The sequence below is a fragment of the Lycium ferocissimum genome, chromosome 8, assembly GCF_029784015.1.
Source record: "Lycium ferocissimum isolate CSIRO_LF1 chromosome 8, AGI_CSIRO_Lferr_CH_V1, whole genome shotgun sequence".
In the NCBI taxonomy this organism is placed as follows: Eukaryota; Viridiplantae; Streptophyta; class Magnoliopsida; order Solanales; family Solanaceae; genus Lycium; species Lycium ferocissimum.
In genome coordinates, this window is record NC_081349.1 from 15,797,263 (window position 1) to 15,813,959 (window position 16,697).

At 35.4% G+C, this 16,697-nt stretch overlaps 2 protein-coding genes across 5 annotated transcripts; both read left to right on the forward strand.

Annotated features, from left to right (window-relative positions):
• Positions 1 to 478: 478 nt before the first annotated feature.
• Positions 479 to 13,637, forward strand: LOC132067347 (ubiquitin-like-specific protease 1D). 4 transcript variants are annotated; one of them, XR_009417131.1, is made up of 15 exons: positions 479 to 1,222; positions 4,051 to 4,099; positions 5,836 to 5,930; positions 6,040 to 6,239; positions 7,861 to 7,909; positions 8,421 to 8,497; positions 8,592 to 8,624; positions 8,748 to 8,843; positions 10,098 to 10,200; positions 11,099 to 11,196; positions 11,587 to 11,709; positions 12,193 to 12,304; positions 12,953 to 13,060; positions 13,159 to 13,465; positions 13,593 to 13,637. XR_009417131.1 is itself a non-coding variant. In XM_059460549.1 (14 exons), the coding sequence occupies exons 1-14, from the start codon at positions 926 to 928 to the stop codon at positions 13,255 to 13,257; spliced, it is 1,539 nt and encodes a 512-aa protein (XP_059316532.1). In that variant the 5' UTR covers positions 479 to 925; the 3' UTR covers positions 13,258 to 13,549. The 4 variants fall into 4 exon arrangements, 3 of the variants coding, with proteins under 3 accessions (XP_059316532.1, XP_059316533.1, XP_059316534.1); XM_059460549.1 differs by lacking the exon at positions 13,593 to 13,637 and having other exon boundaries at positions 13,159 to 13,549; XM_059460550.1 differs by lacking the exon at positions 13,593 to 13,637 and having other exon boundaries at positions 11,102 to 11,196; positions 13,159 to 13,549.
• Positions 13,638 to 14,740: 1,103 nt separating this feature from the next.
• On the forward strand, positions 14,741 to 16,225 carry LOC132066653 (uncharacterized). Its single transcript, XM_059459909.1, has one exon. The coding sequence runs from the start codon at positions 15,013 to 15,015 to the stop codon at positions 16,036 to 16,038; it is 1,026 nt and encodes a 341-aa protein (XP_059315892.1). The 5' UTR covers positions 14,741 to 15,012; the 3' UTR covers positions 16,039 to 16,225.
• The last annotated feature ends 472 nt before the right edge of the window (positions 16,226 to 16,697 follow it).

Here is a 16,697-nt window from a genome sequence, read left to right on the forward strand (position 1 = left end):
TTTTAGTTTGTTAAGTTTTCGATGATGGTTACTTTAGTTTATTTATTTATTTCTTCTTTTTTAATCCCTATTAGAAAATAGAAAAATAAATGGAAGTTTGCTTAAAAGTCGCCACAAAAAGTCTCATCTTTTTGTTTTCAACGAACTTTTAGGGTCACACCATGTTCGTTTCCCTTTCTTTATATCATGAAATGTAGGGTCATTGACACTTATGCCCTTATTTTGTGCACATTTTTTAATTTTGTCCCTCATAACAATTTTTTTTCACGTGTTATAAATTTATAGTTTCGCATCATAATATTATATAACTTCGATTGTTAAAGAACAAAAGTCAAAGAAAAGCCCATTTAAAGGACAAAAATTAAATACCAGCCCATTTAAAGGACAAAAATTAAAGACCAGCCCAGCCCATAGTAAATTTTGAGCCAGATTGAGTCATAAGGCATTTATTACTATTTTAGCCAAATATAAAGTTTGAGCAAGAGCTACACACAACTCATTTATTTATTCAAACCCTTTTATATCAGCCCAAAGTTCAAACCCAAAATCCACCCAAATAATCTTCATCGACAAATTTCCCATGTGTTGTTACTAACACTAGGTTACGCTTTTGTTTTCTGAGTTTCCTATGTTATCTGTTTTCTCTTTGCTTTTTTAAGAATTGAAGCTTTCCGTTTTGGGACTGGAATTTTCGTTTTTAAAGTTTCCCAATCAGGAAATATCAGTTTGCCAGGATATTTCTTCTTTCCCTAGTTCGCAAAAAATGGCCATTTTTTATGATGTTGCTGTGGTGGAATTAAAAAAATAAAATAGTGGGGCCTGTTAACTTTTGTGTTAATTAAGTTGCCTTTACTGTAGAGAGATTCTGTTATAAACAAAAAAAAAAAACATACTATTAAATAATTTCACTGACTTGAAATTTTGAATGTCGCGGTTACTTCTTGACTGGAATAAGCTAATCGACGACGAGCCTCCAGTTGAGCTGGTGGTTGCCAACAAAGCACCCCCAAAGGCGGCCGGGGTTAGTATAGAGGGGGGAGAGCAAAATGACGAGCTTTCGATGTTTACGAATGCTGAAATAATTGAAAAAATTGATAGGCTGAAAAGGTTGTTTGGTGGGTCCACTGGTGCTAGATTATCTGATGGGGGCGCGAAGTTGGAGGCAAATATTAAGAAGCACGAGGATGAATTAGAGAAGAGAAAACTGCTACGCTCCGATAAGGTGAGAGACTCTGATTTTAACTTATATAGAGTTGTTGAGTTCAACTGGTTTGACTGAGGCATTGTTATTGTTGATGTAGTATTGTTGCTTGAACATCCACTGGATTTTGTACATTTTCGAAGAATTGAGTAAACTTTTAAAACCCTATAAGAGTGCTGCTGCAATGCAAGTTAATGTGGTTAAGTGATTTAATAAAGTGAATACATACTTTAATTAACCATGATTGAATGATAGTGGTATATATTAAAATACATGTCATGCATCCATTGGTTTGGTGTAAACACCGTTGCGGGTAAGTTTTCTGCTGTTGAGTTTGTTGAAATATGGACTAATCTGTAAATCAACTTTTGCTTTAGAACTAGTACAAAAGTGTCTTGGTAAATAAGTTCGTTGGTTTTTATGTGGACTTTGGTTCATGTATTGACTGCACTTTGTGGATTTTTGAGGTAGACAGTGAATATCTATGAACTTACTAATAACAGCATGTTTAGCGAAGCTTCTAATAAGCCAAAAGTGTGTATTTTCTTAAAAAGGTGCTTAGTTTAAAGAGGAGTTAATTCCTCAAATGGGTTAAATTAGACGAGTTATGATCTGTTGTTTAGCCCATATAAATTAGAGTTAGCTCATTTATTTCTTCAAACCATTTTCATCAGCCCCAGTTAAAAAACCAAACTGCCCATTTACCACCCTAATCTTCATCATCTACAGATTCCCAAATGCATAAAATGCGGTGTTTTGTGGTGTTATTAAGGCTAGGTTACGCTCTAGTGTTCTGAGTTTACTAAGTAGCTATTTTCTCTTTGCTGCTTTAAGAATTGAAGCTTTTCCTTTCCGTTTTGGGACTGGAATTTTCGTTTTTGAAGTTTCCATATCAAGAAATATCAGTTTGGCAGGATTTTTCTGTTTTCCCTGGCTCACAAAAATGGCCACTTTATGATGTTGCAGTGGTGGAGTAAACAAAAAAAATTAGTGGGGCCTGTTAACTTTGTGTTAAGTTGCCGTTAGTGTAGACAGATTCTGTTAGGAACAAAAAAAATAGTAAAGCATTTCACTGACTTGAAATTCTTAATGTCACGGTTACTTCTTGACTGGAATAAGCTAATCGACGACGAGCCTCCAGCTGAGCTGGTGGTCGCCACCAAAACACCCCCGACGGCACACCAACCGGCTTTTAACATAGAGGGGGAAGAGCAAAATGACGAGCTTTTGGTGTTTACGAATGCTGAATTAATCGATAAAATTGACAGACTGAAAAGGTTGTTTGGTGGGTCTACTGGTGCTAGATTATCTAACGGGGGTGCAAAGCTGAAGGCAAATATTAAGAAGCATTAGGACGAATTAGAGAGGAGAAAACTGCTTCGATCCGATAAGGTGAGGCTCTGATTTTAACTTATATTCCCTCCGGTTCAATCATACCCCTTAAGAAAACACTAACTTCTATAAGCAAACACTAACTCCTAGGAAAAAATAGGTATTTTGACTAAACTACCTTAATTAATAAGACTCTTGCCTATTTATTGCCTTGAGTAAATAAGAGCAAATCTGGAAAATTAAAGTTACTTCCTTCTTAGTTATTTAAGTGGACACTTATTTTGAACCAAAATGTGCAAAGTGGACACTTATTTTAAACCGGAGGGAGTATAGAGCTGTTGAGTTCAACTAGTTTCACTGAAGGCATAGTTATTGTTGATGTAGTGTTGTTGCTCGAGCATTCACTATATCTTTTACATTTTTTCAAGAAATCAGTAAATTTTAAAACCCTATAAGAATGCTGCTGATTCTGTTGAAATATGGACAAATCTGTAAATCAACTTTTGCTTTAGAATTAGTATAAAAATGTCTTGGTAAATAAGTTCATTGGTTTTTATGTGGACTTCAGTTCATGTATTGACTGCACTGTGTGGATTTTTGAGGAAGACAGTGAATATCTATGAACTTTACTAATAGCATGTTTAGCGAAGCTTCTAAGTAGCCAAAAATGTTTATTTTCTTGATAAAGGTGCTTAGTTTAAAGAGGAGTTAATTTCTCAAATGGTCACTCAAGTTAAGGAAATTGTCTACCAAAATCACTTTTCTTTAGTTTAGGACAATAAAATCACTCGTAGGGATCTAGTAGCTCAGTTGGTTGGCTACCTGAATTTTCACCTTGTTGATGAGGGTTCGAATCCCCACATTGTAATCCCCTCCCCATTTCCCCTTCCCCTACCCCCTATGTAATAAAAACAATTTAAAAAAAAAAAAGACAATAAAATCACTCAACAAATCTTTTGTTCCTCAAAGTATAATCACAGCTGGTGTAGCCATTTTCAGGCACCTGAAATGTGGCATCCCATATTTTATTAACTGTTTTCTTTATTTTCTTTGTTGGACCAAGACCTATTTAACTAATTGCAGTATCCAGCAAATAAGCTTTTCAACCTGGTTGTGGGCTACGTTGAACCACATTTTCATAGCAAATGTGGGATTTATGTTACTCTGATATGGGTTGATAAGTGAAAGCTGCCTATTAGTATGTCATAACTATGTGGCATAATTTTAGAATGGCATACTTAGTGGCATAATTTGAGAAAAGGGCTTTCAAGACACAATGAAAATTCAGACTAATTTAAGGTACTTCTTTTTGTATTTTTTGTGGTTTTGATGCATAATCATAATGATGCTGTCAACCATGCATAATTGTAGGTAATACTTACTTGATACAAAAAATGCATAACCGTAGATGTGGTGTAGATCCATATTTGGAATGTGCTTCCTTGAACAACCATACGTCCTTCTCCTCTTTGATTGTTTATGTAATTAAGCATTACTACTTACACTATTTTTGACAGGGAACAAATGGATCTGCCTCATTGGGGAGGCATCACTCTGGTTCTACTGGTAAGTCTCTTTTTTTTTTTTTTGGTGTCTGTGTGTGTCCCCGGGAGGGGGGGGGGGGGGCATGTTAAGCTTTTCATTTATCCAAAAAGGACAAAAAAAAAACAACGTTAAACTTTTCTATTGTCACAATTTCTTACTTGTATGAACTGGAAAATAGTTTCTGGCACCCCAAGTGTACCCAAGCTCCAGCTTGGAGATTTTTAGGGTGTGTTTAGTATGATGGAAAATGTTTTTCTTGGAAAACAAGTGATTTTCCTTCTTACTTTCTTGAGTTTGGTTGGATGTGGAAAATATTTTCTAGTGTTTGTTTTGACGGAAATACCAATCCACCCCCCTAACCACACGCACCTCCAACCTCCCAACTCACTACCTCTCACCTCCTACACCCCCCACCCCCCCAACCAAATTCCATCCTGCCCTACTACCCCCACACCGCATTTTGAAAATGATCTACTTTCACAAAGTGGCTATTTTTATAAGATAACCAAATATGTGCATACCTTTGCAAGTGGCCTTTTTCTAAGACAAAAAAAAAAAAAAGAAAAAAAAAAAAAGACTACTTTGCACTTTGAACTATGTTTGTAAACTAGTCATTTTATAAAAGTGACACAAAAAATGGCTATTTTTGTAAATTGGCCATTTTTGAGAAGTAACATAAAAATGGATATTTTTGCAAAACGACCGAAAATGTAAATTTGCAAAAATAGCATTTTTTTTGTCATTTTTCGGCCACTTTACAAAAGTAGCCATTTTTGGGTCACTTTTAAAAAATGGCTACTTTACAAAAGTGGCCACTATCTTAGAAAGGGCACATTGCAAAAATGGTTATTTTAATACTTTCACAAAGAGGCTATTTTAAAAAATGCCTACTTTTGCAAAGTATTTAGGTTTTAAAAGTAACTACTTTCACAAAATGACTATTTATAAAAATTGGCTACTTTCAAAAGGTGACTATTTTTAAAAAGTATCTACTTTCACAAAGTGGCTATTTTCTAAAAGTGACTATTTTCTTAAGTGACTACTTTTGCAAAACGACTATTTTTGAAAAGTAGCTACTTTTTGCAAGTAATATTTTTAAAAAGCGTCTACTTTTGTAAAATGATTACTTTTGTAAAGTTGCTATTTTTGAAAATGCCTAGTTTTGCAAAGTTGAGAGAGAGGGTGGTGGTAGGGAGGTGAGAGGTAGGGGTTGGGGGTAGGTGGTGATAGAGGTAGGGGTGGGGTACGTGGTTATGGGGGTGGGGTTAGGAGGGGGTAGTTAAGTGGTGGGGTGGGGTGGGGGTAGTTTGGATGGTGTAGGGGGGTGGTGTATGGGGTGGGGAGTGGGGGTTCGGGGGTGGCGGGGTGTGGAAAGGTCGAGGGGTAGGGGTTGGGGGTGTTGGGTGGGTGGGGAGGAGACAGTGAACTTGCAATGTTACTTGTGGAACTTGTTTTCCCTACTTCCATTAAGTCATTTTTCTCATTTTCAAGGAACTTGTTTTCCTAGAGAAAATGTTTTCCAAGGCATATTGACCAACCAAACATGGAAAAATTGGAAAACATTTTTCAGAAAATGTTTTCATCCATACCAAACACACTCTGAGTGCTGACTTTAGACACTTTTATGAGTTCTTCATGCAAGCGGGCATGAGTGTGACTCTAGGCTTATGTACAACGTACGCATGCAGCTACGTGGGAGTTAGATGAGCAAAAGATTTGAGTTGCTGATGGAAATTAGTGGTGGATGAAATTTTTAGGTGTACCTAAAGCCCTTGGGCAATGGTGTCCACAATCAGCCACCCCCTTGCAATCTGCTTTTGCTGTGTGCTTTTCAAACAAGCTGGAAGAAAAGGTATGTTCTAGCTTAGAAATAAGTTTTCTGATGAAAATAGTTAATGTTGTTTTGCACTTACTGCAACCCAAGAAAAAGAAAATATATGTTGCTTTTACTTATTGATTAGCAGGAAAACTCTAAGACAACCAATGGTTTTCAAAATGAATTAACTGCTCTGAATCCATGTGGCCGCAAAAGGACATTAACCAAACAGTTTTCTCCAAGAAGAAGACGTAAGACAACATTGTCTTCACGAGAAGCACCTTTTAAGTTCCCTGTAAGCATAGATGAGCGAGAATTTTATGCTGACGGAAAGAGAAGAGAAAAGTATGTAATTTTTTTTGTCTCCCTTCTTATTTTACTTAACTTTCCCAGAATATTTTACTTTATGTACTTATTTGTACTTTTCTTTCTTCTATATTTTCAGCATAGCATTTTTACTCTTGTAGTTTTTTCAAACCTGTTCTGTAAAATGATTTTGTTGAGCCGAGGGTCTATTGGGAACAATCTCTCTACCCTACAAAGGTAGGGGTAAGGTCTGCGTACGATATCATGCTCAATAACTATAAGAACCTCGATAATGGTGTAGCTATTATTTGAGTCATTAAAATTCAACATTCAAGTCTCAACATCACTATCCATTTATGGTCACGCCAACAACCAATCAACTCGAATAATACTTTTCAGTTTCAAAACCACAAATACTCATAAATAACTCATATACATCATTTACAAGTGTAGACATCACCTTCTTGAAGAAAATCCCAAAATTCAACTTTAGGGATTTTTAAAGATCCTTGGTGTTCTTTTTGAAACCTATCCAGTTCAAAGGTGTAATGTTATTAATATAGGTGTTAAGTAACTCTAACTAACACAAATTATTGATAGAAATTTACCTGAAAGTGTTAAAGGAGGATCTTGGCCTAGAGCTCTTGAAAAAAGCTTTATTCGTTGTCTTTACAAATGTAAACTGGTAAGGTAATAAATTATAGGGAGAGGGACTTTTCTATTCCATTGTCTTGGACCCCACCTAATGGGTAAAACTTGTCATTTTTATTGTCTTCAAGATGTGACACAAAGGGACTTTTCTATTCCATTGTCTTGGACCCCATCTAATGGGTAAAACTTATCATTTTTATTGTCCTCAAGTTGTGACACAAATGGTTTAAATGTTAAATGCATCACTGAAGCATTTTGGTTCCTTTTAATACTCTCTGGTGTGCACCAGTTTACTCCAATTCCCCTTTCTTTGCCTTCCTTTTTGTAACTTCATAACCTATTTGAATATGATTAAATATTCATACTTCGTCCATGTACCTCCAAATCATACTATATAAGTATTAACATGTCCGAGAATATTTTTCCTTAATCCGTTGTCGCCGTTGGTATGCAAAACAATAATTCAAATATTCGTGAGCGCACTTAAAATAGTAAACCTTAATTCTAAATTTTCTGATGCACTACAATTTATCACCACATTATTATATTCCTTATTAAATTTTAACCATCCGCTATGAGATAATGTGCAGTTCCATTGATGACATTTTCAAGATCCAGTTGTTTGTGCTTCTTCTCCTTGTTTCCTTTTTCTCCCTCAAAATAAACTTTTGCTGCAAAACAACAATGAAAATCATTTTATTTCTTGCTCTAAAATAACAATTATTTGCCCAATACTTACCTTTATGACTTTGTTTGGTTAAGAAGTAGGAAAACCACATCATTTTAGGTTCAATTTATATCCATCTATCATTTACCTGATCAAAGAAAAAAAAAAAAAAAACCCTGAGTCCATCTACATGCAAATGAGCCATGAATTGAGTTGTACTGTCCATTCATTTGCTTCAGCTATGTCCCTTACTCTAACTTACATCCTGTTGCTGGATCTTTGTTATGAAATTAAGTAATGAAAGAAATATGTGTTTGATTATGAATTGCTCTATTTTGTCAGGTGGAAACCTTTTCAAGCCCATTCTGCATGTACTTCGAGACATGCAAATGTAAGACTTCCCTCATATCTCTCTCCTTACATTTTTCATTGAATAGAAAATATGCATGCTCCAGGTGCCCTTTTTTAGAAAATTTGCATGCTTTTTTCTTCCTATGTTTGGATTAGGGTTTAAATTCATTTCAAAGTTTGGCCAACTATTTGAGGCAAGTGTACTGATGACAATGGCTACTTTTTCTATGTTAGAAGAAACAACCATTACTACTGCCTCTTTTCTTTTCTCCCTTTTTGTCAGTGGGGATGGATAGTACCATTGGTTTCGCGTGGATTGATTAACTTATTAGAACTTCTTCCACTTATCTCCTACTTGCTTCTTTTTTCAGTATTCATTAAAAAATTTCTAGGACATTCCAGCAGGGCTTATGAATGTTGTAGCTTCTCCCCCTTATTAATTATAATTTCTATCCTAGTTATGGATCCCACTTTTAGAGGTTAAAAAGTGTACCAGTCTTGTATTTTACTCCTAATCCTGGGTCTCATTATGAGATTATCTATTTCCTTAGGATGAGGTTGTTCTAGTGGATGAGGAGGAACCTGATGTTGTTGAGCTGAGACAGCGAATGTATCATGTGGTTGCGAGGTAGTAAAATGATGTATTTGTCTTTTCATCTGATACATAAGCACCTAATCTTAGCTCTGGTAGCAATTATGATTTGCTCTTATACCTCTTTCAGCACAAAGGCAACCAAGATATACTACCCTTCAAGGTTTGTCCTGAATGAGAACATTTTTTTATCAACAATTCAACATTACTTATTACCTATGGGAACCAAACACCGTCTTTCTTTTTTATTGATTATGCTTTCTGTTCCATTTTTCACATTTATTAGGGAAGATCCCGAATCAGTCGAAATCTGTTATTCGGATATGGAATCTCTTGCTCCTGAAGCATATCTGTCATCTCCTATAATGAATTTTTACATTCGGTAAGTGAAAGTAGTTACTGAATTGATTAGAAATTATATTCTGGTTGAAGTAAGCACATCTAGCTGTCAGTACAAAATACAAAAAACCTATTTCTAAGGAGGTGTTTATTAAATTGCTTCTTCAGTTTCAGAAATATCTACACTAATATACAAAATATTAACCTTAGCTGGTTGCATAATTTGTTATGTGTCAGATTCTTATGTGTAGACTTTACTTCTGATATAATCTATGTTATATCACATACTTCTGTACTTCCTGTCCTTCCTACATAAGTGGATCTGATGCTAGTGCTACTCATGCCTGTGAACTTGTTCAACAAACTAAGGAGTTGTTAGGTTCAACAAACTAAAGCTCACAATTCTGTGTCTCAAATTTTATCTCTGCATCCTGTATGAAACCTCTGCATAACCAATGTAGTCCTTGGTTTATTGAACTATATTATCACCCCTTAACAATTCCTATATTATTTTCTACTGCTGTATTATAATCCTTACATAACTTGTCTATGAATGAAACAACCCCAAGAGTAACGTACTAAACAATATTACGTGACAAGCTTACCTTGTAGCGGCTGCTTTTAGATTGTGTCCTCTGTCTGTCTTGATTGAATTAAACTTTTTTTTATGGAATTAAACTGTTTGTGACTTCTTTGAATACATGGAACTTGATCAGATCTTTTGTTATCATTGTTTCAGTTTTCAGTCAACCACATCATTTTAATATCACAAAAGTGGCTAAATATAAAAAATATGTTTTCTTGGAACTTTTTGATCCTTAGTTCTATTTAAGTATGCGACATTTTTAAAATTTTATCAATGTTGATTTTCTGTGAACAGAGAATTACAATGTTTTCTTTCAACTGATTAAACGCTATTAATTATGCATGAATAAAAATTTGTTTTGGAATCCTTCCTGCTAGTGATGCATTGGTGGCATCACATTGACTACTTATGTTTCTTCAATTGGTTGGTGTCTTCACTCAAAAATAATGTTTGGATTAATGGCGTTTAAATGATCATGGTAGCTTGATACTTGTCAATAAAAAGATGATCATTTAGCTTGATATCTTCGGATTGTGAAAATTGAACCTTTTTGCCAATGAGATATACTCTTTGAGTTTGCATAAGGTGACAGCTGTGTTTTAGCTGTTAGACATTGGTGCTTTTCTTAACTCATCCTAGTAGAGGATAGAGATAGTTTGACAATCATATATTCAATCTGGTAAAACCTAATTGCCTTTTCTTCTTGCATAGGTATCTCCAGCAGAGAAAATCTCATGCGGATGGAGAAAGGTGTGAGTATCACTTTTTTAATACATATTTTTACCTCAAGCTCCAAGAGGCTGTTTCCAGCGAGGTATTAATTCTTCTATGCAATTTTTTTACTGTGAACTTAACTAACTGGTTTGTTGAATCCTGAGAGAACCTATTGAAGTGAAGAAACTGAGAACTTAGTCTCAATAACGGTTTTTAATTATGGGACAAATATGGAGTCGTATTTTTCATTTGTCTTATTTGTAGAATTGATGCACAAGTTCATGTTTTTTCTTATAAGGAAACTCATGAAATTATTAATGTGATTTTAGTTAAGAATCACCTAGAAACGCTTGAGACTCCATTTAATTCTCCGGTAGATGCTCTCTCTCTCTCTCTCTCCCCCTGAATAGCGTGCTTTAATATAAAATTTCTCCTTGAGGCAAATTAGGGGTACTTAAAAACTAGTGGTTCTCTAAATCGAGTACTTACCCTAGTCACACATATAACTCAGCGATCAAAATAAAAAGATCATTGGCAAATACTGCCTAATGTTCAATGTAACAAACCACAAGAAAGCTCATATACTTACTAATTGCCATCACTTATATGCGTCCTTTGCTTTCATTGGGTCTTGTGCTTAGCTAAGTCATCACTGATTGCAAGAGATTGTAGGTCTTCCGAGACAAACTTTTTAAATTTGATTTTCGGTTTACCTTGTCCCGCCCTTCTTTTGGGGATAAAGTACCATGTCCCCTTTTATCATCTTCAATCATCAAATTGTTGCACATACAAATTGGTGCATCTGCAGATCTACCTAGGATATGGCTATATCATCTTAAGGGACCTCTTATTTTTTCCTTAGTGCATGTTAATTGCACTCTTTGTTGGATGTGTTCATTTCTATTTTAGTACATCCATCTTAACTTCCATATTTTTTTTCTGACATCTATCTAATATTAGGTAAATCTGAATAATTTTTGGTTTCATAATTTCAACAGCAGAATGACAGGGAAGCTTCATTTGTCAAATTAAGACGGTGGTGGAAGGGGCTGAATATATTTGAGAAATCCTATATTTTTCTCCCCATACATGAAAAGTAAGTTTTCTAGGTTGCTTTTACTAATTCATTGGTTCATGAGGATTCAGTAGTTGGGTCAATTGTGCTGTCCGTCGAGCTTTTATTACTTGGCCTAGTTTTGCAGTTTATTAATTTATAAAGCTACATTATTTAGGTCAAATTTGATGTTTCTTCGATATGGATCATATGTTGGGATGTATTTATTATTTGCTATTTTCATTTCCCTAAGTAACTAAGCAGATCGGAGTATTTAATAGCCCAGTGCCTTGTTCAGATTCCTCTTATTTTCTTTTGTCCTCTCTCTCTCGACCATTTGACTCGTCTAAGATAGGTAATTTTTGCTTTCGCACTAAGTTTCCTGGAGCTTCCTGTTCATGCCCTTGTGTTGGTTCTTTTTCTCCTCTGTAGTCGTCACTGGAGCTTGGTAATAATTTGCATACCAGACAAAGAAGAGAATTTGGGGCCAATCGTACTTCACTTGGATTCATTGGGGCTCCACTGCAGCAGTTCAATTTTTGTTACCATAAAAGAGTAAGATTATCTCTTTCGTTGGCTGTTAAATAATGGTCATGTATGCATGCTGCATGGTTTAGTTCTTGTGAGGTTCTAGTCTTTGCTTAATTATTACGATTGTATTGTTAGGAACTGCAACTATTGGGGTGTGTGTATCGGCACTAAAGAAAAATCTAGATAAAACCATATCTAGCGCATTTTTTTTTTTGTAATTCAAGGCCAAACTTACCCATTGTTTTGGTTTGAATAACTTCCGGGCAGTTGGTGTGTGCCCTAAGTTCTCTATGTTTTGTACACCACATATATATGGGGAGTTTCTCCAGCATTAATAAAATTTTACTTTATAAAAAAATATTCTCAAAATAAAAAAATATCCTCAACTCCTGGTATAAAATGATCATGAATATTAGTCTAATATGACCAATGCAATATCATTTCTGAAATGGAAAGCTTCTTCACTCAGGATGTTCATTTTGATTCAAAGTTTTAATTTTGGACCAGATTTTTGGTAGAAGAATGGAAATTCTTGAGACGAGAAGGAGTGGCAGATCTTTTTATTGCAGACGAAATATGGGAAGATCTTCAATGGAGAATAGACGAGAACATTATTACGGTTTTCCTCCATTTAAATTTATCGTCTCTTAGTTTTAAGTATTCTTGTGAATTCTTTGATGCTCATATATGCAGTCTTTAACTTGTAAGGTAATGAATTGATTTCGGATCAATGTGGGATGTGAATATTCCTTAATTGAATTTTGTTTTCAGAAAATATGGGAAAATCTTCCACAGAGAATTGATGATAACATTATTCTAGTTAGTATTCACCCATTGAAAGATTTCTTGTCTATTAGTTTTAAGCATTCTTGTGAAATGTTTCTTGCTTGTATATATGCAGTCAATAACTTAGAAGGTTATGAATTTGGTTTGGCATCATGTGGTATGTAAAATTTTGTTCTCTGGTTGAATTGTGTTTTCTCTCTACCCCACAAAGGTAGGGCTAAGGTATGCGTACATCCTACCCTCCCCAGACCCCACTTCTGGGATTACACTGGGTATGTTGTTGTTGTTGGTTGAATTGTGTTTTCTGATTCATTGCGGCATGGCTGTTCAGCTACATAGACCAAGGGGAGGGGAGTCCAAAATATTGGTTCAGTTCATCAAATTCTACTTGAGAACTTTCTGCAGTAGAAATAAGATAACTTGTAAATACTTCATTAGCATGCCTTCACGGAGACCTCCGTCTGTTGCACTTCTCTGACAGGTCCCACAACAAAAAAATGTTTATGACTGTGGACTCTTTGTGCTTTACTTTATGGAACGATTCATCGTTGAAGCTGATGAAAGGTTTAAAAAGAAGGATCTGGCAATGGTATTAACTCCTGTTCCAATTAAAGAATCTTCCATCTTTTTTTCCTCTGATGATAATGCATCAATTTCTTTGTTAGTGATGTATTAACCCATTTTCAGTTTGGTAGGAACTGGTTCGAACCTGAAGAAGCATCTAGAATGAGGCGAAAAATCCGTGTCATACTCAAGGAAAAATTCGAGAATTCAAGTGACAACTAGTGTTTCCTGGTCATCTACCATCTGTAAATAACTGCTGCTGACAAACAATTCTTATCCGGATCAGGCATCAATGGAGCAACTGCTTATTATACCAACACTCCTGAAGTGCCCAACTCTGTATAGCTTAAAAGTCGGATATTGTAGTTACTCACATCCCCTGGTTTACTTGAGATTCTGGAATTTCTCTCTATATTCTCTTTTTAGGAAGGTTTCTTCCGAAATCCGAGAAGATCGGTAGATACATTGGGGAGAGCTCCCTTTGGTTGGAGCTACATTTTACAGGACCCAAAATGCAGGAGAATTTCATATTTACCATTTTCTTTCAAGAGCAGAAGCGACCAAGTACATTTAGCAAGATATTAGGAATTGGGAGATCTGGGTGGGGTTTTTATTTTTTTGGTACTGGTTGAGTTCAAAGTTCAAACAATTCGTACCGTTCATGTAAATGTTCTCCTTTTATAGAGATGAAAAAGATCAAAGCTGTATGTGCTTCTTGATGCAACATGATCTCGTTTTAGCATTAGTACTGCCTGGGGTTCAAAGTTCAAGCAACTCGTACTGTTCGTGTAAATGTTTTCTTTTTATCGTGATGGAAAAATCAAAGCTGTATGTGCTTGGTGCAACATGATCTCGTTTTAGGGTATATACTTGTGTGAACTAACTACCCCCTATAGAAAAAATCAAGATCACCCACTTTAAACAGTTCATCATATAAGCACAACGATTTTGGATTGGTGGTAAATTTATATTACGTTCTGATGCTTTATGGCCTCTTTTTCGGATTTTCGTCATTTCATTTTGTAATAAGTATTTCCTATAATGGGTTTCATTGGCCAAAAAAAAAAAAAAAAAAAAAACAATAATATCATAAATAACGAGGTAAAGCAAAATGAAGGTCACTAGTATATTTAAATACAAGAAATAACTTGACAACAACTAAAGTTTAAACGTGGCTCAGTGGTAATCCTTGGGTCCGTGATTTTTTCATATATTATAAATTATTTTAAATTGTTAATATTGTGACTTATAGTATTTTTACCATAATTTCTAAATACATATAATTTTTTTAAATATTTAAGATTTTATGTCCGAATTTACGATCAAAATTAAAAAATTTCACTCTCGAAATTCGAACGGCCCCGCATAGGATAGAGGAAGTATGACATATGACCATTATTCGACAACCTCCATCATCAAGAAACTAACGTCACATTTAACAAGCGACTCACTTCGTCATGGAAATTTCCATATTTAATTGCACTTTGATAGTTTAAGAAATTAAACATTTAGGAAAACAAATATTTAGGAAACAAGCCGCCTCTAGTTCAAGAAAACTAGGTTGCGTTAAATGCTTAATATTTTCTTACTTTTGAACGTTCCCTTATTTGACACGGTAACTAACTCTTTTTAGTTTAAGAAACTCTCAAGTCTCACCTTATTCCTATAGGAAATAGGAAAGCCTAATGTTACCTATATTTATCAGAGTGCACGTAGTAAATTTTCTATATACACTCAATTCTTTACACAGAGCGTAGGGCTTAGTAAACATACTACTTTGTTCTCAGCCAAAATTTGCCGTCGAAACTAAGATGGCTTGTTGCCGGAAGAGGAAAGTCTCTCAAGTTGCCGATTTCCGTCATGATCTTGATGTTACGGTGTTTGAAAAAGATCACAAACAAATCCGACCTGCGATGCTCAAGAAGCGTTTCGCTAATGTAATATTCAAGTCCGAACAACAACTACTACTTGGCAATCATGAGTTTGATGAACTGCAAATCAAGAAGAAAAGAAAATCAGTTGCGTGAAGAGAAAGTGAAAGTCAAGTTGATGAAGACACAACGGCAAAGAGAAAGAGAAGGCGCTGCTCGTAATATTGCCATAGAAAGAATAAAAAGAAGGGTGGATTTTGATGATAACCTGAAAGCAGAAAGAAAGTTGTCGATGTTGACAAAGGTGCAGATGTTAAAACGTACCAGAGATTACTCATTCTTATTTTCCGATGATGCAGATCTTCCGGTTCCATCAAGAGGTTCCTTATCTCATAAAGCCTCTGACGGGCGAGTAGCTTTACCACCAAGCAGCAAGCAATATTCTTCAACCAATACAGCGAGAAAGCTGCTAAATGATCGTCAAGTGCACGGGAAACCTATATCGGGAAGTAGCCAAATGCAATCGAAACTGTTGAATCAGAAATCAGTTTCTCTTTGTAAGCAAACTCAACTAGCATTAGGTCCAAATGGAAAGAGGATTTTGACACCAGGTGTCAAGAGCACCGTGCCTGCTTTGCACAAGCCAACCCCTTCAAAGTTGCAACCTTCTATTCCAAGGCAATCCTTGGTACAGAAAAAGGAAATAGTACTACAATCTGGAAAGTCAAAGGTGATGCCAAAACAAGCTGAGCCTTCATACAGACCTAAGCCGATTATGCAGAAACAGACAGTGCCATTGTCCAAACTGCCTCCTAAAAACGCAACTCGTTCTTTGGAAGATAGGCGCCCAGCAAGAAAACCAATGAGACACGATGATGAAAATGATGATGGAGCAGAAGCTATTAGTAAGATCATTAGGAGGATGTTTGGGTATAATCCCAACAGATATCGAGATGATGATGATGATGATACTAGTGATATGGAGGCTAATTTTGATGACATACTGAGGGAAGAAAAACAAAGTGCTAAAATAGCAAAGGAAGAAGACGAAGAAGAACTCCGGAAGATAGAAGAAGAACAAAGGAGGGAGCGGTTGAGAAAGCAGGCAAAGAAGCGCAAGTTGAGCCATTAATGACGGCAAATATGTTTTCCCTTGCTTGATAGCCAGTAATATTTTAAAGAACTATGTTATGCTTGAACAAGATGATAGTGCCCCTATATCTATGAAATAACAAATCAATGTTTATATATGTTACTTTTTATTTCGTTGATCTTAGTACGTATGTAATTTTAATTTGTCCTCAAATGCGTGTGTCGGTCTAGCTACTAGCTAAATGGTCGTCATTTAAATTTCTGTTGTGTGTTTTTCTTGCATCAAATTGAACAATCGATTACCCACTTCAAAACTTATCATCATATTTCCAGTGCTGGTCACAGTATAAAAAATTATCTGGAGACTATGTATTGTCACGAAAACAGAACCACCTCCTGGTTGTCACCGCTGTATACATTTTAATATATGCTAAATTGAGTGCCACTTAATCTCTCTAATCTGCAATACAGTACTAGCTAAATCCTCTTGGATATAAATTTCATAAAATCCAGTAGACTGAAAGTCTGAAAGAGTCGATCCAAACAAATGCTCTCATAGATGAGCTCAACCATTTTAGATTGATGGTAAATGTTGTGATGCTCTCTGGTTCATTTTCGGATTTGCATTGGGTGCTTGCTGAAGTGCACATATACTTGATTTTTTTTTTTTTTTAATTTATTTTTTATCAATCTCTCCCA

Coding starts and splice junctions, on each gene's coding strand:
- LOC132067347 (XM_059460549.1), top strand. CDS start 926: ATGTCGCGGTTACTTCTTGACTGGAATAAGCTAATCGACGACGAGCCT. Junction 4,100..5,835: donor GCATCACTCTGGTTCTACTG/GTAAGTCTCTTT, acceptor TGAAATTTTTAG/GTGTACCTAAAGCCCTTGGG. Junction 5,931..6,039: donor CAAACAAGCTGGAAGAAAAG/GTATGTTCTAGC, acceptor CTTATTGATTAG/CAGGAAAACTCTAAGACAAC.
- LOC132066653 (XM_059459909.1), top strand. CDS start 15,013: ATGAGTTTGATGAACTGCAAATCAAGAAGAAAAGAAAATCAGTTGCGT.